The sequence below is a fragment of the Monodelphis domestica genome, chromosome 1 (genome assembly GCF_027887165.1).
Source record: "Monodelphis domestica isolate mMonDom1 chromosome 1, mMonDom1.pri, whole genome shotgun sequence".
Classification (NCBI taxonomy): Eukaryota; Metazoa; Chordata; class Mammalia; order Didelphimorphia; family Didelphidae; genus Monodelphis; species Monodelphis domestica.
Genome location: NC_077227.1, coordinates 132,466,249 through 132,492,026, shown reverse-complemented (window position 1 = coordinate 132,492,026; position 25,778 = coordinate 132,466,249). Strand labels below are relative to the sequence as shown.

At 37.0% G+C, this 25,778-nt stretch overlaps 1 protein-coding gene across 3 annotated transcripts in view; it reads right to left on the bottom strand.

Moving 5' to 3' along the window:
• Positions 1 to 515: 515 nt before the first annotated feature.
• Positions 516 to 25,778, bottom strand: part of SV2B (synaptic vesicle glycoprotein 2B) — a 195,445-nt gene continuing 170,182 nt past the window's right edge. For all 3 annotated transcript variants that reach the window (XM_007479395.3, XM_001364794.3, XM_056806801.1), the window contains 4 exons: positions 17,702 to 17,835; positions 16,028 to 16,228; positions 10,793 to 10,952; positions 516 to 8,993 (listed from right to left, as the gene is read on the bottom strand). In XM_007479395.3, coding sequence (XP_007479457.1) covers positions 8,810 to 8,993; positions 10,793 to 10,952; positions 16,028 to 16,228; positions 17,702 to 17,835 — 679 coding nt within the window. In that variant the 3' untranslated portion in view covers positions 516 to 8,809. The remainder of the gene's footprint in view (positions 8,994 to 10,792; positions 10,953 to 16,027; positions 16,229 to 17,701; positions 17,836 to 25,778) is intronic.

Below are 25,778 nucleotides of genomic sequence, written 5' to 3'. Positions count from 1 at the left end.
AGATAGTTGATGTCAATATGTGATTTTCTAAATCAATATAGCCTGAAGGGATCCTGATTATGGTGTGGTAGCTTTATTTGTATTTCAGTTTGACCCTACTGCTCTACAATACATTGCCCTAAAACCATAATTTAACTTCTGCAATGCTATGGAAAGAGGGAGCATGTTATAGTAGACAGAAAGCTGGCTAGAATGAAGGAAGTTCTGGGTTCAATTGATGCCTCTCACCTTTACTGGCTAGGTAACTCTGGACAAGACTTAGTGTCCCCAAATAATTCTCTAAGGATATAAATTGCAGAGAAGGTACCGACCTCTATTGAGCAATGGAGGTTCCTTAAACAAGAAGTTCCCCTTCTCAGTGATATCATAGATCCAATCTCTGCTCCTTAGTGATATCCTGATGGACTCAAAGTATCCATGAGCAGAATCAAATATACCCTCATGGAATACCTTACATGCTAGAAAAATTGAAATCAACAAGAATGGAAGATAAAAAAAATTATCCACATACCAAATTATTGTTTACTAGCTTTTTAATGTGACCAAAAATAAAAACAACAATCCCCAAACATAATTTATCAGAATACTTCCATTTTCCAGTTGACAGCTGGATGGGATTCAATTTTTAAAAATAAATAAAACCTCAAAAAATGAAGCAAAGGGAAATTGAAGACTGGACTTGGCCATTTCATACATGCAATGTGAACAGAACAGACTGGTGTGAAATAGTCCAGCAAATTCAACATTATTTATAGTGAAATACACATTAAAGACAAATTGAGACAATCCTAGATTAAGTTTTGGGTTTATTTTTTCATTGTTGTATTTGAGCTATTTGAGTCTTTTTATATTTCACTTGCTAACTTCCCTTTCAAGATTCAAGAACCAAGGGAATTAATGATTTTGTGTATGAACAATGTGAAGATGGAGGGGTGTACCTCCCATTGACAGAGGACTCTAAGACATAAATGAATTTCACTGGCTACAGTGTAAAGGGACTTTTCAAGAAAGAATGAAAGTCTCCAAGGCAAATATTCTCTCTCTCTTTCCTTGAATGTTTCATTAATTGCAACATCCCCCAGAACATTTGCTATGCATCCAAAGCAGTTTTTTACAGATCACAAAATCCTTTTCAAAATTACACACTCTATATCCAGAGGGCTCATCTTTATTTGCACAGCCCACAAACATAGCCATTCCTGGATTGGACTGCCATGCCTCACATTACAACCTCACAATTCAAGATAAGGAAAGGAAGAAAAATGCCCTACTCAGTCAGAGGACTAAGGTAGCCAAGGTTGTAATGGCTCCTAAGATAATTTTAGCACTGTCACTGACGAACTATTCTGAGCAGCCCAAGGATGATTAGACACATTCCAACCCTTCATACATATTTCCATAGAGGGCATTGCCTCTGATATTTCCTTAGATACTATTAACTCCTAATACAGAAACAACCAACAGAACTGAGCGTCTCAGGATCCCAACAATGATCGCCTCTCCTTTAGCCTTAACCCTGAGTGGAAATGAATAGGGGGCTTTGTAGGCATGCATCCAAAAATCAAGTGTTCAGGAAGGTCTTGCTTATTACATCACCTCTTTTTCCATGCAACTAATTACATGAGAGACAGAGCTCGGCATTTACAAGAGACAGACAGCAACCAGAGCTTCTAGGTTTAATGTCCTCTATCCTTCAGAGGGATCAAAACCCAAGACCTAATAACCCAAGCAGAAAAGTAACCCAAAACAGGTTCTCTGCTTCCTAAAAAAAAAAAAACTGAATCATTAAGTCATTTTAAGAGACAACTGAAATATTACAAAATTGGCAAACATAGGTTATTGTTAAATAATCACATCTTTTAAATTCTATCCTCACATATTAAAAATAGACTGTGTCCAAACTAGCTGACTCAAATATATTAAATACATTTCAGGATATTTTACTCTATTCATACATTGTATTGTTTTCTCTATATTGCATCAGGGACTACACGTTCATGTAGCCTCTTTCACCTTTTTCCACTGAGCTATTTTCCAGTTGACTTCCCTAAAGTGATTTGAATAAATTTATGCTTCAAGCTCATTCATTGTTTACACAGAAATGTACTAGGTGTTACACATGTGTTTGTGGATAAGGATAAAATTGTTTTGTGAAACACTGTACTATAGAGAGAGATTCATCTCATATATGAATCCCTTGGTGAATGTTTCTTTTTTTACTATTTTTGAAGGGGAGAAGGGAAGTCAGCATAGGGCTCTTCAATATTCACAATGCCTTCCAAAAACCTTTTTTTTTTTCATTTTTTGGATCTAACATTTGGATTTTAATATAAGACTCATCTCACCCCACCTTGACAGTCATAAGTTCAATAGTTATAGCATCTTCCCCCAGTCCATGTTCCAAATAACATCTCAAAGGCATCATCATTCTCAAAGTAGTTTATCCTGCAGTTCAAATAATTTGTCCTATAGTTTGATATCACAACAAATATTTAAAAGACTGGATTTGGAAAATTGTACTTTAAGTCATTACTATACAGAGCATCAATAAATTAACTAAAATAATTCACTCCAAACACAATCTTTTCGTGTTCATATCTGCTATGTCTTTCAATACTATATAAACTCTTTGAAGGGGAAGATTTGTTTTTGTCTTTGTTATCCCCAACATTTAACACAGTGCTTGCCACATAATTTGAACTTCATGAGTACTTGCTCAATTAAATTATATAAAAACACCCCATTAATTTGGAAAGTGGCTGACTCAATAAGAAATCTTTAATCCTGGGTTATTTTGTTGTTGGGTTTTAGTATAATTTTTGTATTGTTTTGTATTCATTTTTTGTTTTGCTTTCAAGACCATAGAGTGATTGGTTGTAGGCCAGGAAAATGGTAGATTGCCTAAAGGTAAATATTGAATGAATTTGTGATTAGATATTAGTCTGTTGCTTGTTTATAAATAAATAGTGGGGGGTTGCGTGTTAAGTAGTTCTCAAATAGTTTTTAAAACTCCCTCTTACAATTTTGCTTATTCTATCAATTTGCCTTCACAGTTCTTTTTTTTCCCCTAACCAGAGAAGTATGGCAAAGGCAAGTTTTGATCCAGCCTCTATTAGAATGATCATAAATTCAGATTTATTTTTAGTTCAAATTTCTGAAGGTTTATTATCAAAAAAGTCAAAGGCAGTGTGTTTCTTTTTTATATGAATGTGTTTCTTTTTTAACGGAACCTCCTTTCCATTTGCCTTCATCAGGGAAGTCAACTGAGAGTAAACAAAGTAGCCAACTTGTCTTAAATCACATATAGTAACTATATTCACATTTATAGGGAACAAATGAGGGGTTTTTTTTTTTGACTGAAAACACATTCATGCTTTTGAAAATGTTTTAATATGCTTAAGACATGCAAACCATAGATGAGGGCAATTTAAATGTGTTTTTCAGGAAAGGAAGGTTTCAGAATTAATGATATCTTCTCTTCTTGCTATGTACATGCCTCATTTACTTAGTAATAATTAAATATTATAACACATTTTATTTCTCCATTTAACCTCTGTGACTAACTTCTCCGTTTCATTTCCTGGTTCGTCTCTGTAGAAACCTTACTGCTAGCACAAAAGCATACATTTAAATTCCATCCCCTCTCTCTGTACATTAAAGGGAATTTGTTTAAAGTATATCTCTAATTCAAAGACTGCATCTATTTGACATGCTCCCAGATTATCCTGTGGGCTATGTCTCAGACAACATTCTAACACATATAACATCCTCTGTACACAAAAGCCCCCCCCCAAAAAAAGATGGTGGGAAGAGGACAGTTAAAGGAAAATATGCCATAAATATAATGGTCAGTAGTGGGATTAGTAGGGGGTCATTGTGGGATCAGAAATTTTTTATTTCACTTTTCCTTCTAAATTTCATTTTATCCTGTTTAAAGGGAAATTTCTCAAAACTGTCAATAAGTTAGATTTCTAGTTTTATAAAATCTTGACTATTCTCTATCACTACCTATGGGTACCTACTTAGGTAGTTGGAGAGAGAATATTTAGAACCAAACATTACCACTTTAAATTTCAACAATAAATGTGATGTACAACCAAAAAGTTGATGGTTACATATTTCTGTATTTCATCATTCTGGCTACATATTCACAGGCTGTAAATGAAATGAACACAGGCATTTCAATCATGAATTTAAGATCTTTACCATTTTCACTTAAATCTATAGACCTACAACTAGAAAATAAATAAATAAAGCTATGGATAAGGAAGAAACAATTTTGTTTAATTAAAAATATTCCCTAAACCAAAGAACTTTAGTTTGATTAGTAACACTACTATCAACTGTTATTATCTTCATCATAGGTATTAAGATGCACTAGGATATGTTTTTAGCCAATTCCCAAAGATACATACATATATATACATATATATGTGTATATATATATAAGCTATCTGTAAGGGTGGATTTATGCTAAAAGAATAAAGAATTAGCACTACCACTTTAAAATATTTTGCTTAATCAAAAAATCTGAAGGTAATTTGTCAGAACTGGATAAGCAGATGGGGAAAAGGCAGCCTGTTACATATATGTATGTATCTATGTATGTGTGTATGTAGTGTAGATATATATGTATATATTAATTCTATCAATGTAAAGGTGTAAAGAAGGAAATAATTCTTAACAAGTAGAATTTTCCAAAAATGTGATGGACCACTTTGATGGATAGAGAAGTCTCCACCAATGGAGGTCTTTAAGGAGAGAACAGATGGCCATTCTTTAGGGATAATGTAAAGATGATTTCTGTATAAATACAGGTTAGACTGCATGACTTCTGAGATCCTTTCCAATGCTCTGATATTCTATTGTTCTTAGGAGATTTTAACCTGGGGTTTATTGACATTTCGGGGGTGAAGGTAGGGGGATAACTTTATTTCATTATTATTGGTTTCCTCTGTAATCTATGAATTTTATTTTATTGATTTAAAAATATCAGTCTAAAAAGGGGTCCATAGGGCTCATCAGGCCAAAAGTATCTGTGACACAAAAACAGTTAAGAACTCCTTTTGTAAGGAAATGATTTGCCTTGAGTTAGTGGGAGAATGGACCCTCATTTCCAGCTCTATATTTCTCTCCTATCACCTTCGAACTGCCTTCTAATAACTCTAGGCTGCTGTCGCCTTCTGTCAGGTCAGTTAACCATGCAAAGGCCTAGATCCAGCTGTATGAAAAGTAAAATCTCTGAGAGAATGATAAGGAAAATAGAGAAATTGTGGGAAAGGGAGAGAGTGCTGGCTGTTGGTGCTAGAAAGACCTGAATTTAAGACTGACCTCAGTCATTTCCTAGTTATGTAACCCCAGACAAATCATTCATCCTCAGGGTACTTCAGTCTGTTCATCCACAAAATAGATTGTTATGAGGACAAAATGAGAAAACATTTGTAAAGTGCTTTGCAAAACTTAAAGTACAATATAAAGACTAGCTGTGGTTACTATTGCTATCTATCTTACCTGTGTTGTGGGGAATCAACTGCATGAGAAGAAGAGAATAACCAGAATGGCATGTGTATTCAACAAACTGCAGCTGATTGGCAGAGAAGTTTAGGGTGTTTGTAAACTCAGACCCAACTAGATAAAGACCTTTGTTGAAATTGGATATTTTGCAATTATTAATCAAGTGATCTCATCACCAAAAACTCAAAAATTCTAGGAAAGATTCAGTTGCTAAGATCTCAGTGCTTGAAGAATTTCGGGGTGTGAGAACTGAAAAAATCTGAGAAAAAATCAAACCAATATGGGGAGATGCTCTTAAAGACTGCAAATAAGGGATGGTTTCTAGGAACTGCTAATTATTTTCAATAAAACAAATTATCTAAATTCAGCACTACAAGATAACAGTGTACTAATGAACAGTTTCAAAAAACCCTACTATTAATAAGGTTATCTTAAAAAATATTATTACCATTAGTCCAAACCAATGGTTTTAATGGCATAGGGAACTCCTACTCATGCAGCTGGATAATCATCTCTAATTTCTTGTCTGGGAAGTTTACATGGGGGGAGCAATAGGGGTAAACACTATGTGTTTAAATGACTCACCATAGTCACATATAGCTAGTATGTGTCACCGGTGATACATGGCCCCAAGTCTCCCTAATGTTAATACCGGACATCTATCCTCTATACAATGCTACCTCTCTGCTACTCCTAAGGAGAAAAAAAAAAGGTTTTTAAAGAATCACAAAAGGTGGAGCAGATTTATTGCCAAAGTACAATCCGGTACTTTGTCCCCATATACTTCCTTCCTAAGCTAAAATAACAAAGAATCCATCAAGTTTTATTTAAGGGATCTCCTTGAAACCAATCACCTTCCCTAATGGCATGCCCTATGGACAGTGTTTAATGAGTGCTATTCTTCTCAGCAACCATGACAGCATGGAGGAAGCAGCTAGACTTTCCTGCCAGGTTATTCTTCATATTTAAAGGCTGTCAATGACTGGGTACACCCTTTATGGGGGGTTCAGTGATGGATGAGATGAAAGTTACACTTGGTTGGTTGGGGAGTTGGTTTAAGCAGCAAAAGAACTGATGCAGTGATGTCTATAAATTGAGAAGACAGAATTTGGAGAACTGACTAAAGTTGAACCTAGAGTTACAATCAGTGCTCCAACACTCCCCAATTCATCACTTTCAGGATCCAGAAGATCAATCATAACTAGAAATACAGGACCCAACAGTCTGTGACTTCAAGTGGTAAGTCTCCATTAAAATGGACTTCTATTATATTACAGGGGTCATGGAAGTCCTAGGATTCAATGATGTTCCCTTATAAAATTAGCCAGAATCTTGCAGATATGGATAGAATTAACATTTATAGATATATATAAGATCTCTCATAAAAGCAGTAGCATTCACATTAGTCACAACCTGTGCACCATTAATAACAGGATAATTAACACGAAATTACAAAACATGCATGTTTTGATAGGGAGGAGTAAGGAATCGGGTTTTAAGATCATGGGGAAATAAAGACTTCTTTCTCTGACATAAAATAATAAAGAAAAGAGAACATAGAATGGGGGTACACATAGATATAGGACCAAGGTCAGATAGAGAAGCAGAGAGAAGGATGAAGAAGTTACATTCAAGAGAGCATAGAATGAGACAATCTCAAATCATCTCTGAACCTAAACAACTGTCTCCAAAACTGGGGAACACTGAGTAGTCAATGCAAATATAGTAATTTTTTTTATATGTGAATATTTCTTGTGTCGAATCTATCATGTTATTTATGTCAAAGAGTACACTGCAAATTAGTGTGCAAAATGAGTGTTATATATAATAAAGAGGCAATCATTCCATCTATTCCATCTATTGCTCCTCCTTTCTTTGAAAGGTGTCCAATATGCTTAGCCACATCTAAGTTCTAGATCCAATTCTCCCAGCACAACTTTTCCTAGAGTACTGAACAATGAAAAACTGATTCAGTTTTCCTTCTCCAATGTTGGAAAGACCTCAAATGAAAGGTGGGTATGCAGGCATTGCGTGCCCATGGGTCATGTCCTCTTTTGATGGATGCTAACTTGGCTGACTAGAATGAATAAGAGGAATCTAAAATTTCTAAACATGAGCCATTTTTTCACCCCAGGAAATGGAATTTTGTTCTTGCCAACAAACAATAGTCAAAGGCCACTGAACTCATCACATCTTGTGTCCAGATAAGTGGCAAAAGTCAAATTCAGGTCATGAGGACCATGTATTTTTTATTTCATGGATGATTTCTATAGCATATAAAACTTAACTTATCCATCTACACAGAGAAAAGTGCCAGGATTAAATGGACTGTACAATATGAGCTTGCTAGTGAATCCTCTAGATAACAGGTTAAATAGCTATAAGAAACTCTGCTTACATTTCATTCCATCTGACCCATATCTCCTGGACCCCAAACAGCAATGTCTTCCCAAATATGGACAAAATGCTACTAAGTGTCTCTAGATTCTATACTCTAAATGTTCATGTCCAGCTACTCCCTTATGACATATGTAGGCATTTGGTTTGCAGAATGTTCATCATGTAATTGCCTTTGAAAAAACTAGATAAAAAAAAATAAATTCCCCATCATCACATTGGATTTTCTAATTTCCAACTAATGGAGAGAATGGAGTTGGAAAACAATGGTCAATTTCCAAAAATATTGCACCAAACAGTTATATATTTGGTTCTATCTGAGGGCTTTTGGGATGCTTCTGCATCAATTTTTAAATGAAAATTGAAACATGTAGTATTTCAAAATCTTGAAAAAGAAGAAAATAAAAAAACACGTATTTGCTTCTTCCTCATACCAAAAATCAAAAAAGAGAGACTGTATCTTCAACTAAAACAATCTGTTGTGTTTTCTGGCCCAGTGAAGGAGTTGGGCTGAAAAGTAGTCTTGAAATGCAAACCATAACTTAGGTCTCATGTAGGGGAAAGAGGCATAGATAGTCCCCCTCACTCCTGCACAGTATGTGCACTCACTGGAAGAGGAGACAATGTACCCTCACTCTTTCAGCCTTAGGCTAGGGAGACCTAAGGCAATACACAAAACTCTATATTCCTATGGCTGACTGTTGGTACCACCATATCAATCCATTGTGGTCAGAGAACTCTCACAGTTGAAACTGTTCCTAAACTATGGGTCTCCAAATTAGCTTTTCTTCCCCTGTTATCTGAAAATATCCGCCAGAAAGTGATAAACAGCAAGAGTGGGGGCATATCAATTTTTTTTGATATGGCTCTTCAGGTCTTTGCTTTCCCCCCAAACTGTTCACATCAAGACCTGTTCTCGAGTCTCTGGCAATCGAAGGGCAATCAGACCTCCTCCAACCAGAGAAGAGGAAGCCAAGAGGATGGGAACCACTTTGGTTATCCCTACAAAGGAAGCAAAGATGGAATTTCCCAAAATGGCCGCAAATTTGCAGATGCCGTTGAGGATACCAAAAGCCGTTGCTCTGTAGAGAAAAAAAAGGAGCAAATATAAACAAAAGTAGAGGAAGAGAACTGAAGATGTTTTCATTAGGTGTAGCAAAGCAATCTTACTACTTCTGTCAATAATTACATATGTTACCTTGAACCAGTTCATCTCCTTGGGCTTCAACTTTATTGTCTATAAAGTAAAGGAGTTTGGTAATCTGTAAATTTTTTTTTTTTTATAAAATCTTATGTAGTTTAGCTTATACATTTAAAAACATTCTGAGGAGGCTTTACCAGACTACAAAAAGATCCATTAAAAAAAAAAGGTTAAGAACCCCTGGACTATATGTTGGTCTGGAGTCCCTTCTAACTCTACATCTATGATTATATGATCCTATGATACCTATTTACTATCCTCAGGATAAGAGATATACAACAAAAAAATACCTCCTGATTCAGAATACAAGTGAGTTTGATATGTAGGTTGGATGGAAGAATGCTAATCCATGGTGGGTAACTCAGAATCACTAGCCAAGAACAACTTGGGTCAGGGTATTTTTCTCAGCTGAAGTTTTACAGGATGTAATCAAGCAAATCATCAAGTCTGGGTATTTTAGATCATTAAAAAAGAATATCAGAGAGCTTTAGGGAAATGCTACACAAAGGTCTCTCTTTTAGTTTCCTACTTTAGCATTTGGCATCACATCTACTTTCTTTCTATAGCAATGTTGAGTATATTAAAAATCATCCATGCTAACTGGCTGTTTTTAGTGGGCAAGAAGAAATAAAAACTCCAGAAGGTGGAACGTAAGAAACAACAGGAGACAAATAAATGGTCTCCCAATTTTCTTGAGCTTCTATACCCTACTGGCACAGAGTGCTGACTTTGTCCATTGTGAAACCTGTTTCTGGCTCAGTCCAGACACCAAAAATCATGTTTGACCTTTAATTCTATTCAAATTCCTATTCTCTAAGGAACAGAGAACCAAGCTGGTTCCCCCAATATTGTTCTCTACTACCTGTCCCTCTGCTAGCTAACTTTTACCTAGTGCTTCAAGGACTGAAAAGCACTTCACATATTAATTTAATTTGTTCCTCATAATAATCCTGTGAGGACAATTTAACAGGTAAGGAAACTGAGGCTGGCTGTAGTTAAGTGAATGAATCATCCATGGTCACAAAGTTTATAACTGGCTGATTTAGGATTTGAACTCAGGTTTTAAATACTCAACTATTATTAGACACTATGCAACCCTAGGCAAGTCACTTAACTTCAAGGTTATTAAAATGATCTGTGAAAAGTCAGGAGCTGGTACAGTTGGAGACATCTCTCTGTCTGTTTCTCTCTCTCTCTCTCTCTCTCTCTCTGTCTGTCTCTCTCTCTCCCTCTCTTTCTCTCTGTCTCTGTTTCTGCCTCTGTCTCTCTCTCTGTCTCTCTCTCTTTCTTTCTCTCTCTCTGTCTCTCTCAGTCTCTGTCTCTGTCTCTCTCTCTGTGTGTCTCTGTGTCTCTGTGTGTGTGTCTCTCTCTGTCTCTCTCTCTGTCTCTCTCTCTCTCTGTCGCTCTCTGTCTCTCTGTCTCCCTGTCTCTGTCTCTCTCTGTCTCTCTGTCTCTCTCTGTCTCTCTGTCTCTCTGTCTCTCTGTCTCTCTCTCTCTCTCTCTCTCTCTCTCTCTCTCTCTCTCTCTCTCTCTCTCTCTCTCTCTCTCTCTCTCTCTGTGTGTGTGTGTGTGTGTGTGTCTCTCTCTCTCTCTCTCGATAAAAAAGATTGTACTTGGCTCCAGCTAGACAACAACCAAGCCCAGGGGACAGATAGTGGAATGTCCAAGGGAAGTATTCACCTTTTGTTAGTAGGATATAGCTCTACTGTAATCACATCCAGTGCATTCCAGGCAGCAATACTGGCACCGCAGAACAGGCACTGCCAGCCAATCATTGCAGACTCACTGTTGCCAAAAAATAGGAAGAAGCAGCAGACTGCCGATATCAGCATGGAGCCACCTTGAAGGGAGCCAAGGGAGAGAAAAGTATGGTGTCAGTTTCTTGAGCCAGACTCTCAACCATCTAGTTAAACTTAAATATTCACTTAAAGCAGAATTAACCCCTTCCATGACCTAATCCTCAAACCCAAATAAAAGACCAAGAAGAAAGGGAGCATAATGTTAACTTACATAAACACATAAAAGCATCATCTTTTTTCTTATATGATCTTATCTAGTCAGAAAGCCGACTAACTCCTTAAAGAATCTTCTTTTCTCTATCTATTGATTAGAGCTAGGAAAGGTATCAGCTCTTGGTCAGGATGAGATTCTTTAAAGTCTCTTTCCCATTGCTTATAATAAAGCTTTGCATTGAATTTATTCTCATTGCTTTGCATGTTATTCTCAGTACTTGAACTCACTAAGGAATTGTTTTCCCCAATGTCTGCCTGACCCACATGCCTTTCCTTAGACATAAACTGGGTATCCAGACAAAGATTTATCCTATTGACAGCCTCATCTACACTGAGGAACAGTGGGGTGGGGAACTGTGAGCCCATTTGTAGAAAGCAAAAGCCAAAAGGGGAAATCCTTTTCCTGCCAGGAGGAACTTCATGATGCTAGAGGACCATTACAAAACAGTAAACAATAGAGACCAAGACACCCCATTTCCTTCCTCATGGTTTAAAGTCCTCATTTTTTTAAAATAGACTGGGTCTCCCTATCTTCCCAGTAATAGAAATTATTTAAGGCAATTCCATTATTATTATTACCTGAGAGCTCCAACCTGAGCCAACTTGCTCTTCTTTAAGCAACTCATTCCTCACTCGTAGGGTTTATCACACTGGTGCAGGGCTTAGTATGATTTTCAGAACTCAGAAACACATACAACCTTGTCCTTTAATGTCCCCAATCATAGAGGAACACAGTTTTCATCTCTGTCCTAAACCAGCTTCTGGCTGCAAATCCAGAAGTGATGAAGAACTAAACCAGAATGGTTTAAGTGTCAATGAAAAGGAAGGAAGTGATGTCAGTGGTGTTATAGAGGCAGAATCTAAAGGGTCTGGGGACAGATTTGATGTAGAGCATAAGGAAAAGGAAAGAGTCTAGGATAATTCTCAAACTTCAAGCCTAGAACGCTGAGAGAAGGGAGCATCAAAAGCTTAAAACACTGCACAGCCAGAATAACAAAAAGAAGTTTCCTGGTCCAGGGAGATTTCCTCTTTCCCTCCAACCACTGTAGGTCCAATTGGTATAGGGAGCAAAATGATTGTAATTCTGATAGGATATCTAGAACAGGCAATAACCAAACTATAGCTGCATTGAGGGCGCAAGAGTTGAGAGGGGAGCAATGTGAAAGAAGCAGCAATGACTATAGTGAGAGTATGTTCCATATATATGCTCTTCCCATGAAAGTTGAGGTGGAATAAGAGTTTATGTGGGAGTGTGCAGAAGCCGAAGTTGTGTCCTCTGCAATATGAGAATGAGTCTGAGGGATGCTCTGATAAGCAAGAATGAGATAGAGAGAATCCTTGGTATTAAAGGGCTTATGAATTGGGAAGAAGTTAGAGGAATACAAAAAGCATCTGAGCTGACCTTTCCCACATTCCTCTCCAAACTTTAAAATAATGCTTCAAATAAAATTTTGGAGCAGCAAGGCCAACAAAGGGTCAGAGTGACACATTTTTTCAGTCTACAATAACTTAGGTGGACCACAGGAGAGGTGTGTAACACTGGAGTGGTGCACCAGGAGTACCAGTGGTGTGCCTTGAAGAGGCAGCAGCAGCAGTTTCAGATACTCTCAGACTAGACATGGTAATGGGGGAGGATAACTGGTTGGAAAGAGCTTACAGGAGAACTTTTCCCAGCACTAGGAATAGCTGGTGCTGATTGGCGACTCTAGATCTTATGCGATTCTTGGTTGCCTTCACAGGGTGGAGAGGAGCGCTGTCCAGGGGGAGTGGGGGTGTCACAAGGGAGCAGGGGTCCTAAGCCACAGTTCCAAGGCAGAAAGACACACTAGAACTTGTGGTTTCAGAAGAACAGAAGTGCCATTCACAGTTCCAGGGTCAAGAGGAGCCCTAGTGCTTGTAGCTGTAGGGGAGAAAGGGTCCTTTCAGAGGGAAAACAGAAGCACAGACCAGGAGAGCAGTGACCACACTTCCACTCACATCACAGCATTTTAGAAAGACGGAAAACTTATAGACCTGCAAAAAACTAGCTCTGAAAACAAGGGCATGAAAAAGCCTGAAACTTCTCAGTTCCAAATGATTCATGATGAAAAAAAGGCTGCCCACCTCCAGAGAGAGAACTGATAAGCTAAATACCAACAAAAGTATAATTTCTTCACTTTCTTTTTTTCAATATGGCTAATATAGAAACAGTTTACATGATTTCACATGTACCATTAATTGATATCATATTGCTTGCCTTCTCAGGTGCTATTATTACCCCCATTTTACAGATCTGTAATCATTGCCTCCATTCATATAATTATTACCCTCATTTTATAGATTTTCAACTCTTTCCCAAGGTTATTGTGAAGATAAAATGAGACAAAATTTGCAAAATACTTTGTAAATCTTAAAATGCGATAAAGCTAAATGATTATATGACTGAATTCATCTATCTGATTAATAAATATCTTAGTTTTCCTCTGAGTTTCAATTTCTATTCTCTTCTTTCCATTATAATAATATCTACACTCTTCTTTACAGAGTGCTTCCTTTGGTCAGTCAGTCATTCAATACCTACTAAGGATCTACTATATACCAGACGCTATGCTAAGCACTGTGGATAAAAAGAAAGGTAAAAGATGGTACCTGCTCTCAAGGAGCTCATAGTCTAATGGGAGAGGCAACATGCAAACAACTATATGCAAGTTATATCCAGGATAATTTGCAAAGAGAGAGAAGGCATTTGAGTGAAAGGCATTAGAAAAGCCTCCTTTGGAGGTAGGATTTTAGGTGGGACTTGAAGGAAGCCAGTGAAGTCAGGAGGCAGAGATGAGGACTAAGAGCATTCCAAGCATGGGGGACAATCAGTGGGGAGAATGGGGAGAAAGTCTCATCTGAGAACAATAAGTATGCCAGTGTTTACTGGACACAGAATACGTGCAGAGGTTTAAAAAGCCTGGAAAGGCTGGTCTGAGGTAAAGGAAGTCCATTTATGAATTGCTTTGATGATCAAACAGAAGATCTTATATTTTATCCTGGAGATGGTGACAAGCCACTGGAGATTATTTAGTAGCCAGGAGAAATGGTCAGACCTAAGCTTTGGGAAGATCACTTGGACAGCTGAAAGTAGGATGAACTAGAAAGTCTTCCTCGGGGACTTTAGCCACAAAGGAGAGGAGAAATAAGGATGATAGCTAGCAAAGATGGATGGATTCAATAACCATTTTTTGAGGATGGGACGAGATTATAAAAGAAGAGTAGGGAGCATTCTAACACAGCAGTTCTATCAACAGACATTTTGGAGACATTTGGAGAGGAGCAGGTTTGGGGGGGAATGATAAATTCCATTTTGGAAATGTTGAGTTTGATGTATAAGCAAATGGGGAAGGGGAGAGGGAAAGATAAGCCTCATTTTTAAAATATTGAATCTAGAGTGAATGAAAGACATCAAGATAAAAATGTCTAGCAAGCAGTTTGAAATACAGGTTGGAAATCAGCACTAAAGATGCAAACTTGGCAGTCATTTGTGTATAGGTGACAAATAAAACTACTGGGTAGATGAGATTTCCAAGAAAGAGAACATAAAGAGGGGGGGAAAATGGACCAAAGATGAAGAAGCCACTATTTCAATGAACTACTCAAAGAGAAGGTTGCAATGGGTTTTGGTGCAAGATACACAAGCATTTCTACATAAGCTCACATATATTCATGTATATATATATATACATATATATATATATATATATACTATAGAATCTTGTATGTGTTCTTTTTTCCTCTTTACAAGGTAAAGGTCAGTGTTAGTGGGAAATTATACCAGAAAATGATTATGTTGTTTTAAAAAATGTCCATGGAATTTTTAAAAATCATTTTTCATTAGTATCTTTTGCTTTATTAATATTTTTTAAATCAGCTTGAACCTAAAGACAATGTAATAATTCAAATCATCTCCAGAAACATTTATTCTACCCCTTATGATACAAACAACTAAAAGTTAACATTATCACCTAGGGATTTAATGATGAGAAAGAAAGAACCCTATTTCTCTTCCTGACCTTGTCTCACAGCTACAAACATTAAGAGACATTGGAGAAATATATTCCCTCCAAACTCCTTTTTTTCACAAGGCAAGAAAAGTTATTGCCATTTGGAAACTGAGTCAACTAAGTGATTTGCCCAAAGTCACCTAACACATAAAGAATAGAACTGTCACCCTAAGCAAAGTCTTCTGATTCTTAGGCCAGTGTGGTTTCCATTACATTTCATTACCTTTACATGACTTTACATAGGATGAACAGAAATTATCAATAAGAGTTAACTAGGGTAGTAGCTGGGTAGCTCAGTGGATTGAGAGCCATGCCCAGAGATGGGAGGTCTTGGGTTCAAATCTGGACTCAGACATTTCCTAGCTGTGTGACCCTGGGCAAGTCACTTAACCCCCATTGACTACCCCATACCACTCTTCTATGTTGTAACCAATACATAGTATTGATTCTAAACAGAAGGTAAGGGTTTTCTTTTTTTTAAGAGTTAACTATCAACTTGTAAGGTAGTTACATGTGGTACATTCTCTGTTCTCTTTAAGCAAAGGAAACTTTCTCTTCGTTACAAGGTGTTTGGATTTAAACCACAAGTTTTTCCCTTCCAGAATATTATATTCTTCATGTTTGTCTACTGTCTTAAAAAATAAAATAAAATAAAATAACTTTCTCAGGGTGCTTTCCAAGATACTATTATTTCATCATATTCTTACAATCATCTTGAGAAATGGAGAAAACAGGTATGATTCTATCTGTTTTGCAGATGAGAAAACTGAGTCACACAGAGAGATGATTTGTTTATAGCCACAAAGCTGCTTATTGATACGTCTGACATTTCTCCCAAGTTATATGTATTCTGGCCACCCCTGCCCCAAGCTCACCAATCATCTTGATTCTCCCAATTTTGTCCATGAGCAGAGCTGATATAATGTTGCCTGGCAATACAGACAGACTGCCAAGGAAGCTAACAAGGTAGATGAGAAAGTCATTGTCTTCTTCAAAGTCCAAGTGGCACCCCTCCTTCTGTTCCATAAAGGTAGTGTTGATGAACCGACAACCAATGAATTTATGATGATAGAGATCTGCAAGGGAAAGAAACCAAGGTTAAAACAGTTAACTTGGTCAAATGTAAGCCAGCTGAGGGCATCTCATCATCTCTAAGTCCTACCTAACACCATGCCTTAAACTTATAACAGGTACTCAATCGGTTTGTTGAATTTTATTATTGACTGCAGAGAAGAATTAGGAGGGCATAAGGATAAGGTGAATCATAGACATATGTTGCCTCCATGGGTGAGGAGGGCTGTGTCAGCATTTGGCAGAAAGTTTTCCAAAGCATAGTGGTTTATGGCCAAATCAGGTGGGGAAAAAGGAAAGGTGGGAATAGAAATGTAATTGTTCAAAATTCTAAGGAACAAAGAGATTAGCAGGCTTAAAATGTTTAAAGTAAATTATTTGTGGAATTCAATGATAATTAATATTCAAATAATTCAATTATAAATATATGCATTATTAATTGAAGCTTGAAATATCTATGGAACATCCCTTTTTTTTAGGTTAACTTAACAAAGGATAACTATAGGGACAATTGTAATTTCACTGATATAAAGACCTTTTTTTTAAGCCTTACCTTCCATCTTAGAATCAATACTGTGTATTGGTTCCAACGCAGAAGAGCATTAAGGGCTAGGCAAAGGAGTTAAATAACTTGTCTAGGGTCACACAGCTAGAAAGTATCCAAGGCCAGATTTGAACCTAGGATCTCTCATCTCTAGGCTTGGCTCTCAATCCACTGAGTCACCCAGCTGCCCCCAGTTATAAAGAACTTCTTAAACTTCTCTGTCTCTTCAAAGAACATTGACATATTATTTCAAATGAGACCATATTTGCAAAAAAGTGTTTAAAACAGTACCTAGCACACAGTGGGAGAAAAATGAATACTTATTCCCTTCCCTCTAGGAGCCCTCTGAGATAGGTCTACTAGATATTTTTATTCCCATTTCACAAATTTAAAAAAACTAAAAGAGTTTAGCAAGTTGCTCAAGGTCATGAAAATAATTAAAGGGTAAAGCTGGGGCTAGAACACATGCAAGTCTTCTGAATGCTCTTTCTACTTCATGATGATGATGTCATCCTTATTCTATCCTGCTCCAGGGAGTTTTCCTAGGAAAATGAAGTAGCATGACAATGTATAAGCCTTAAAATACTATGTATTGATGTGCAATCATAGGGAGAAGGAAGGAAGATGGTCCTAAGATTTCATCAGTATAAGGAACTCCCAAATGAGAACAATCCCTCTATGTAGGCAATACAGCATCTTCTTTGAACCATTTAGGCTAGAAAATTAGCCTGGAGCACTGAGATGTTGAGATTTGCTCAAAGTCCCATTGCCAGAAAGTATCAGAAGCAGAACTTAAACTCAGATTTTCCTGACTCCAAGGTCAACTCTCTACTCCTCACTGCCTCTCAGGGTAATTATTGCTAGTGTTGTTATTCATGAGAGCGATTCTTCAACAAAGCATCTCTACCCAGTGCCAGCCTGCTACTTCTGTTACCTGTATTATAGAAGACGGTTGATTCAATAGTGCAGTTTTTGAAGAAAGTCCCAGGAGATACGACATCTTCAAAATAGCATTCATCGAAGAAGGAAGTCTCGAAGATTACATTCTTTAATTTCATCTTATAGAACCTGTAGAAAAGGCATCACCCCACAGTGGTACTCAATCACAATGATTCAGTGTGAAAATGGAAGCCTGAGAAGCTAACAGGAAAAAGTAGACAACTACCTAGGTGGCGCAAAGGATGCTACAGGATAAAAGACACTTTGACATACTCAATTCAGACCAATCCCCAAAGCATTTATTCAGCATGTACCATGTACAGAACACTCCACTGGATGCTGGAGGATACAGAAAGCCTAAATAAAATAATCTTTGTCCTTAAGAACCAGTAGATAATTTAACATTGATTCATGAATGCTAGAACTCTCCCCATTGTTGGATATCACAACAGTAAAGAACAGAGGTGTTAATGGACTGCCACCTGAACCAAACTCAAATGGAACTGGCAAATGTTTTACGAAATAGTAATGTTAATTTATTGTTCTCTAAGCCAATATTCAATCTATGGAAATCTGTTTCTATTTAACACCAGTGGAAGAGAGTTGACAGATCACTGATGTTTTATGTAACTTGTCCAGGGACACATAGCAAATAGACCTCACACAAAGGTCAGATTTGAACCTAGGCAATACTGACTCCAGATCCAAACCTCCAGGTTTGGAGGTTGCCTCTGTCAACACATTTACAATTATCTGCAATACAAACAGAAAAAAATATATGAAAGAGGTTCAGTGTGATATAAGGTCCAAATAGTTTATCTATTCTTCTTGGTTTGCTATTTCTTTTCTCATCAATTAGGAAGAATTGTCCCCTGATGCATTATTCAAAGAGTTTGAATCATTATTACTTGTTACTGCAATAAAGATCCACCCCAGAACCTCAGCATCTCAATTAGGAGATGACCTTTGATTCTAGAAAATTATAACAGGACATGCTCAGGTGTGACAGTCCTAGGGGGAGGTTTATTATTTGAGCTCCAGTCTAGGTCCATTCTTTATCCCTCTCAAAAGAGAGCTCACAAAGTCACTGGTAAGCCTGAGACAAGTCCTCAGATAAAAGAAAAATGGCCCTCTGCTATTAGAAGACAGAGCTCAGATCCATGTGAATTTGCAAGCCTAATGTATTTACTCTGGACACCTATTTCTGGAGATCTTTTTAGAACCTTTTATTGCTCAACATCCCTCTTTAACCAAGAAATAAAGCAGTCATGGGGCCTTTAGCAATGTCCTAGTGTTCAGCCAAGGACAAATGATATAGAAGATCCATAAATAATAGAGGAAGATAATAAGTACACAGGCCATGGAATATTCCTCTGGGTAAGTTATAAAAAAGCTTAGATATATGGGAGAAATAAAAAGACCAAGGCCTAGGGGACACACTCTAGAACTTTAAAATTCAAGTTAATTTCTGTAATAAGTTTGTAAACTTTATAAATAAGTACATCTCCCCTCATGCCCAATTCCTAATTTCTTTACTGAGCTAATCTTTATACAGAAGAGCATTGGAGCTGAGAGGAAAATCTGAACTAGGAAATCATATCTTGAAAAAATTCTATTAAAACTTTTAAAAGAGTGTGATATACTCACAGTAAATATTCTTGAACCCTCATGAAGAACTTTACTGTTCCAACCATCTCTTGAGCCAAAAGTAGCTACCCCTTACTAGAAGATCTGGTTTGGGTTCAAGCATACCCATCTGAAGCTCAAGCTCCAACACCCCTCCTCCACAGACTGCACTGAGAGATTTACTGACAAAACTCCAAGGGAGAAGGCAGAAAGAAAAGCCCAAAACCACAAAAAAATGAGAGGAACAAGATCTCAGACAACTGCAGGGAGTAAAGAAGGGGTAAATATGAGCAAACAACAGAAAAAGAAAAAAGAAATTACAAGTGACAGCTTTCATACAGGAAATGAACAAAGAACAAACAGAACAGAGAAGGATGAGGGAATACCAAGAAAGAAAAAAAAACAGAAAACCCAGCGAATTGGATACAGACTCTGGAAGAACTCAAAAATTCAAAACACAATTAACAGAGGCTGAAGACAACTGGGAAAAGAACTTAAAAACTAAGATAAGTCATCTGGAAACAGAGGCACTTGAACTAAAACAAGAAAATAGTGTCTTGAAAGCCAAAATCAATCAGCTTGAAAATGAGGCAAAGGAGATGAAAGATGAGGCAAAGAGGATGAAAGATGATCTTCAAAGAAAATCAGACCAGAAGAAAAAGGATGACCATGCATACCCATCTATCCTTGTCCTAACCCTATAGGGCCTGAAAAAAAATGCTTGGAGTTCCACCTTCTGCCCTGGCCAAAATTACCCAAGTGATTGAGTTCAGACCAAAAGCTGTGTTTTTACTGCTTCTATAACAGTAGACAGAGGTAAATATCTGCACTACATATGATAAGATGCCAGGATGGAATGATAGCAATGATAGCAGGTGTCAGAGACACCTGGCAGCAGCAGGTCACCAAGAGGTGGAGGTACCAGCTGGAGAGCTCTTGTCTACTCCCAATTCCAAGTATTTATGATGTGAGAAGTTGTTAGACCACAAGCTTTTATCTTGAGATGCTTTCATCTGGCCCTACTGGTGCCATGACTTGAACATCAATTGGAAATCTCATTGTATTTCCAATACTCTTTTTGCTCATTCAAAAAGAATAATTGTCAAGACCTAAATAAACTGAATATTTCTTTGCTGGAATGCCTGGGTTAGAGTAGACCATTTAGAGCAGTGGTTCTCAACCTTTCTAATGCCATGACCCCGCAATACAGTTCCTCATGTTGCAGTGACCCCAAACCAAAAAATTATTTTGGTGGCTACTTCAAAACTGTAATTTTGCTACAGTTATGAATTGGAATGTAAATACCTGATATGCATTATGTATTCTCATTGCTACAAATTGAGAGGTTGAGAACCACTGATTTAGAGGTTGCATCATGGGTCCAGGAAACCCTTTTGGTCAGTATATTCTCATATATTATTGCCTAAATTTCATTGTTTCTAGGCAAAGATGCATATTGATAAAGATGCAACACATGCAATATTGAAGCATCAGTCTGTTCATGTGGTTGACCAATTCCATTTTTCCAAGGTCAAGTGACTAGGGCTCAAGGAAATAAAGACATGATCTGGAAGTGGATATAGCCTCTAGCAATGCAGAATAAAATTTAACCATGCTTTACACATAGTAAATGTTTATTATTTAATTTTTTGCTTCAAATCTCATCTCTTTTTCCTAACTCTATCACTTACCTCCAAAGAAGGATTGCCAAATTCTTCATATAAAGCAAAACTCTAAGTATAAGTATAAGATGATATTGGATAGAAATTTCCACTCATCCCACCAAAGTTATCAAAATAATACTAGGTGGGTAAGCACAGCAGCCAGGTGGTTTCAATGGTCTTGGGCTTGTGATCAAGATCTGAGTTCAAATCTGTCATTAGCCATTAATTATAATTATTGATTATTAATCATTAGTTATGCAACCTGTGCCATCTCTTGACCCCATTTTCCTCATCTGTAAAAATCAGATAGTTGGCTTCAGTGGCTTCTAAGTCTCCCTCCAAGTTTGAAATCTATAATCCTACAATACTTCCTAAAGAACCAGGAAAATCTGTGATTTTAGTAAGTCAAAACCACTGTACTTACCAGTGCACAAAACATAATTCCAAGCCTTTTAATGAATTCATCAGCAAATTCACTAATCTCTTTCCTCTTATACTTTGAGCAGCCTAAGGTGCCAACACGTGCATAATTTAAGAGGCAGTTAAAGAAACTATTAGATGAGTTTGGTTAGGCCTCATAATTAATAATAATAATAATATTTATATAATTCTTTAAAATGTACAAAGTACTATATAAATTTTATTTCATTTTATCCCCACAAGAACCCTGGGAGATTGATTCTATTATTAATATCCTTATTTTAAAGATAAGGTAAGGCAAGGCAGATGGAAATTGTGGAAAGGAAACAATACTGACAGTTGGTAGGGGAAGAGGCAACTGGGAGTGGCAGTTGGGTCTTGTGACTAGCACTTCCTTCCTGGTGTTGGAGGAGGGAGGAGCTTGTTCAGCCCAGTCTGGAGTGGTGTGCCTCTTCTTGGTTCAGCCTGAAGATTCAGGCCCAATCACTTCTGAAGATTAGAACTGTTCTTTTTTGCTTTCTGTCTACTGCTAAGATTCTGAAATTGACAACTAGCACCAACAAAGGGAATGGGAGAAACCCTCCACCAGCCGGTGGGGCCTGGCCACAGCTCCAAAAGCTGAGGAAGACTCCAACCTTATTTAGGGACCTCCCTTGCCCCTCCTTCCTGATATCTCTCCAATCCCAACTAGTTATTAAATTTTATATTATTTTAATTCGCAGTCAGATAAGTGGACTATCTTTTCTGTGCATAGAGGGAGCTGAACATCAGTTCAGTCATTCAACGACAAATGGTCCTTATTGGACCCCTGCTGCTTTCTCTTGGCAGGGGGCATCTCTCTCCTTTGCTTCACCAAGCAATATTCTCTCTCTCTCCCCTCAACTCCTCCATACCCTGCTACAAACCACCCATTATCCCCTGGTTTTTTATATCTTCCCCATCTGTCCCAATAAATATTACAAAGTTAAGTGACTTGCCCAGAGTCACCGGGCTATTAAGTGCCTAAGTATATTTGAACTCAGTTCTTCCCAATTCAAGTAAAGTACTCTATCTAATGTATAACTTAGCTATAAATTACAGAGGTACAATGGAATCTAATAGTTAAAGTCAAATTCTTCTTTTAAAGTGACAAATTGGCACTGCTGATCTAATGGAATGATCTTTGAGATTTAAAGTTCTTCATATATAAATTTCCATAAATCATTCACTGTGACTGCCTTGACTCTTAATGTGATATTGCAAATACTGACTGAGCTAGAATAACAGTTTTATTTTAACTGTTCTAAGCTTTAAATGATTTTCTTTTGGAAAATCTGATAGTACTATTCTAGTAGCTTCCCATTCAATTAGTGCTACAGATTATGTAAGCCTAGGAGCAGTGAACTAAATCTTGATAGTTTGGTTCCCATGTTTTCTGTCTGAATTTGTTGAATTGAATTTACTTTTTGATTCTTTTTCCAGCTAAGTCTTAAAAAAAAAAACCCTATACTATATTTACTTTGTATACATGCTCTATGTGTTTCTTTGTATACAGACTGTTTCCTCCAATAAAATGTAATTTCTTGGAGGGCAGTCACTTTTATTTTTGTCTTTGTTTCTCCAACACCTAGCACAATACCTGTCACATGGGAGTCACTTAATAAATGTTTATTGATTGATTAATTGAACTCAAAATTTTTGTTTAGAAGAGGGAAAGAGTGGTCCAGAACTAAGATTTTTATCCAAGAAGGAAACTTATCATGTGGAAAATTCTTTTATCAATGTAGACTGTCAACTTTCTATAACATATGGTCAATACATAAATCAATGAAGATTTATTAAGTGCCTACTATGTGCTGACCCTTCTGCTAAGCTAGTAGGTGTGAGGCACATGGATTGAACTGAGATGGGACAGAAATGATAATAGAGCCTTTGTTTGCAGTACTTTAAATCAGACTGCCTATTCATTTCCAAAACCACTTTCATCAATCAATCATCAAACAAATATTTATTGAACTAATGTTTTTTACCTTTTTCTAGGAGATCTGTAGGATATAAAGATGAATATGCCTCAACCTTTAAGAACTTATAATTTAGTATAGTTAAAATAAGGCAGTAAGATAAATGCCTTAAGAATGACACTAAGTGCTCTGGCAGCTCAGAGAGACCATTTCTAGTCTGAGAGGGATGGGGCAACCCTCCACCAAAGAGATGAAATTTTAGCTGAATCTCAAAAATCAATTAAGACAGTGGTAAAAGTAAAGAAATGGTTCCACTTTCTTTATTAGAATGGGTTTAACCTAGCAAAATCTTTTAGTTATTTAAATATTATCTTGATCTATTCCAATATTATCCTGTCTATCCCTTCCCTTTGCCCAATTACCTAATATACCAGACTTTCATGGCCCAGAAAAAAGAAGAAACCTCTTTCTGTTAAAAGAGTTGTTTGGATATTCATAGCTGTGCTCTTTGTGGTGGCCAAAAACTGGAAAACAAGGCGATGCCCATCAATTGGGGAATGGCTGAACAAATTGTGGTATATGTTGGTGATGGAATACTATTGTGCTAAAAGGAATACTAAAGTGGAGAAATTCCATGGAGACTGGAACAACCTCCAGGAACTGATGCAGAGCGAGAGGAGCAGAACCAGGAGAACATTGTACACAGAGACTAATACACTGTGGTATAATCGAACGTAATGGACTTCTCCATTAGTGGCGGTGTAATGTCCCTGAACAATTTGCAGGGATCTAGGAGAAAAAAACACTATTCATAAGCAAAGGATAAACTATGGGAGTGGAAACACCGAGGAAAAGCAACTGCCTGAATACAACGGTGGAGGGGACATGACAGAGGAGAGACTCTAAATGAACACTCTAATGCAAATATTATCAACATGGCAATGGGTTCAAATCAAGAAAACATGTAATGCCCAGTGGATTTGCGCGTCGGCTATGGGGGTTGGGGGGGTGGGGGGAGGAAAAGAAAATGATCTATGTCTTTAATGAATAATGCTTGGAAATGATCAAATAAAATATAATTTAAAAAAAAAAGAGTTGTTTGGTTTCCATGAAAAAAAAACTTAATGGGGACCATTTCTAACACCTTAAATTAGGTTTAAATTTTCATTTCTACCTTTTTTCTCATCCTGCTTTTTATATCTTGGGAAATTACTGTACTTTAAGTTTCTCCTTGGTTCCTTGGTCCTTAGAATTAAGTAATGTCAGTTTTAAAGGAAATCTAAACTGGCAATGGAGTCTTCCTTTAAAGAGGGAGAATTTTTTAATACGTTAATTATGCAAGAATATTTCCTCTATATACAAGCCATTGTGATCATATCTCATGACAAACTGAAATATTTAATAAGACTGAAGTGCTAAAAGATTTCAAAAGGAAGCAGAGAAATATTTGATTCTTAGAATGTTTGGAAGAATTCAAAGCAAGACAGTCTTTCCTACTAAAGACCACCAGGTGTCAGTGTGACCTAAGGAAAGAGAGCTATTTCCCTCTTGTGGTCGATTTAACAGGTTTATTGCTCCTGCCAATTCTTTCATCATACTGTTGGAAGGGCTTTTTAAAGAAACTTCTAAAAAAAGAGGCCCCTGAATAGGAAAAGTCAAAGAAACTGGAAATGGATGAGTCAATTAACAAAATTCATTTTTCACAGAAAGCTTAGTTTTAGGATCCACCAATTGACATGGTGTGGTGAGATCACAGAGGAATTTCATCATTCCTCCAATGGGTCTAACGTCAAGGTCAATATTTTGTAGCCAAAACCACCCAGAAACAAAGTGATCTCTGAAAGAAAGATGTCTATTACGCTAAATCCTTGAAATAATATTGTCCTTGGGATCAATGCCGTCAGACCAGATTATGAAGGAAATTACCTAAGTAAAATTTATAGCTTTTCCATTACTTTAATACCATTGAAACTGGTCCAATTCACTCAAATGAATTTCTGCTCCAAAACAAATAGTATCATAGAAAAGATTCACTTATGATGCCTATTAGTTCATTCCTTTTTGGAGGAACACAGAAAATTAGAATTTTAAAAGAACTTAGAGATTATCTAGTCCACCTCTGTCTTTTTACAGTTGAGAAAACTGAGGCTATTAAAAAAATTAATTACTCAAAAACCACATGGCTACTAATGGCAGAGGCAAACTTAGAACATGAGTCTCTTACATCAAAATCCTTTTTTCTTTTCATTACACTATGATGCACAGAAAGTGTTGAAATATTTCTATCATGGCGATGCTTCATTTATCTAGCATATCATGGAATGTTGTTTCACACATAAAGTGAATTTTCCAGTTGACCAAAATTTACTTTAACCATGTTCAAAGCAAATCTTTCTAAAAGGTAGTTGTTGTTTTTTTAAAA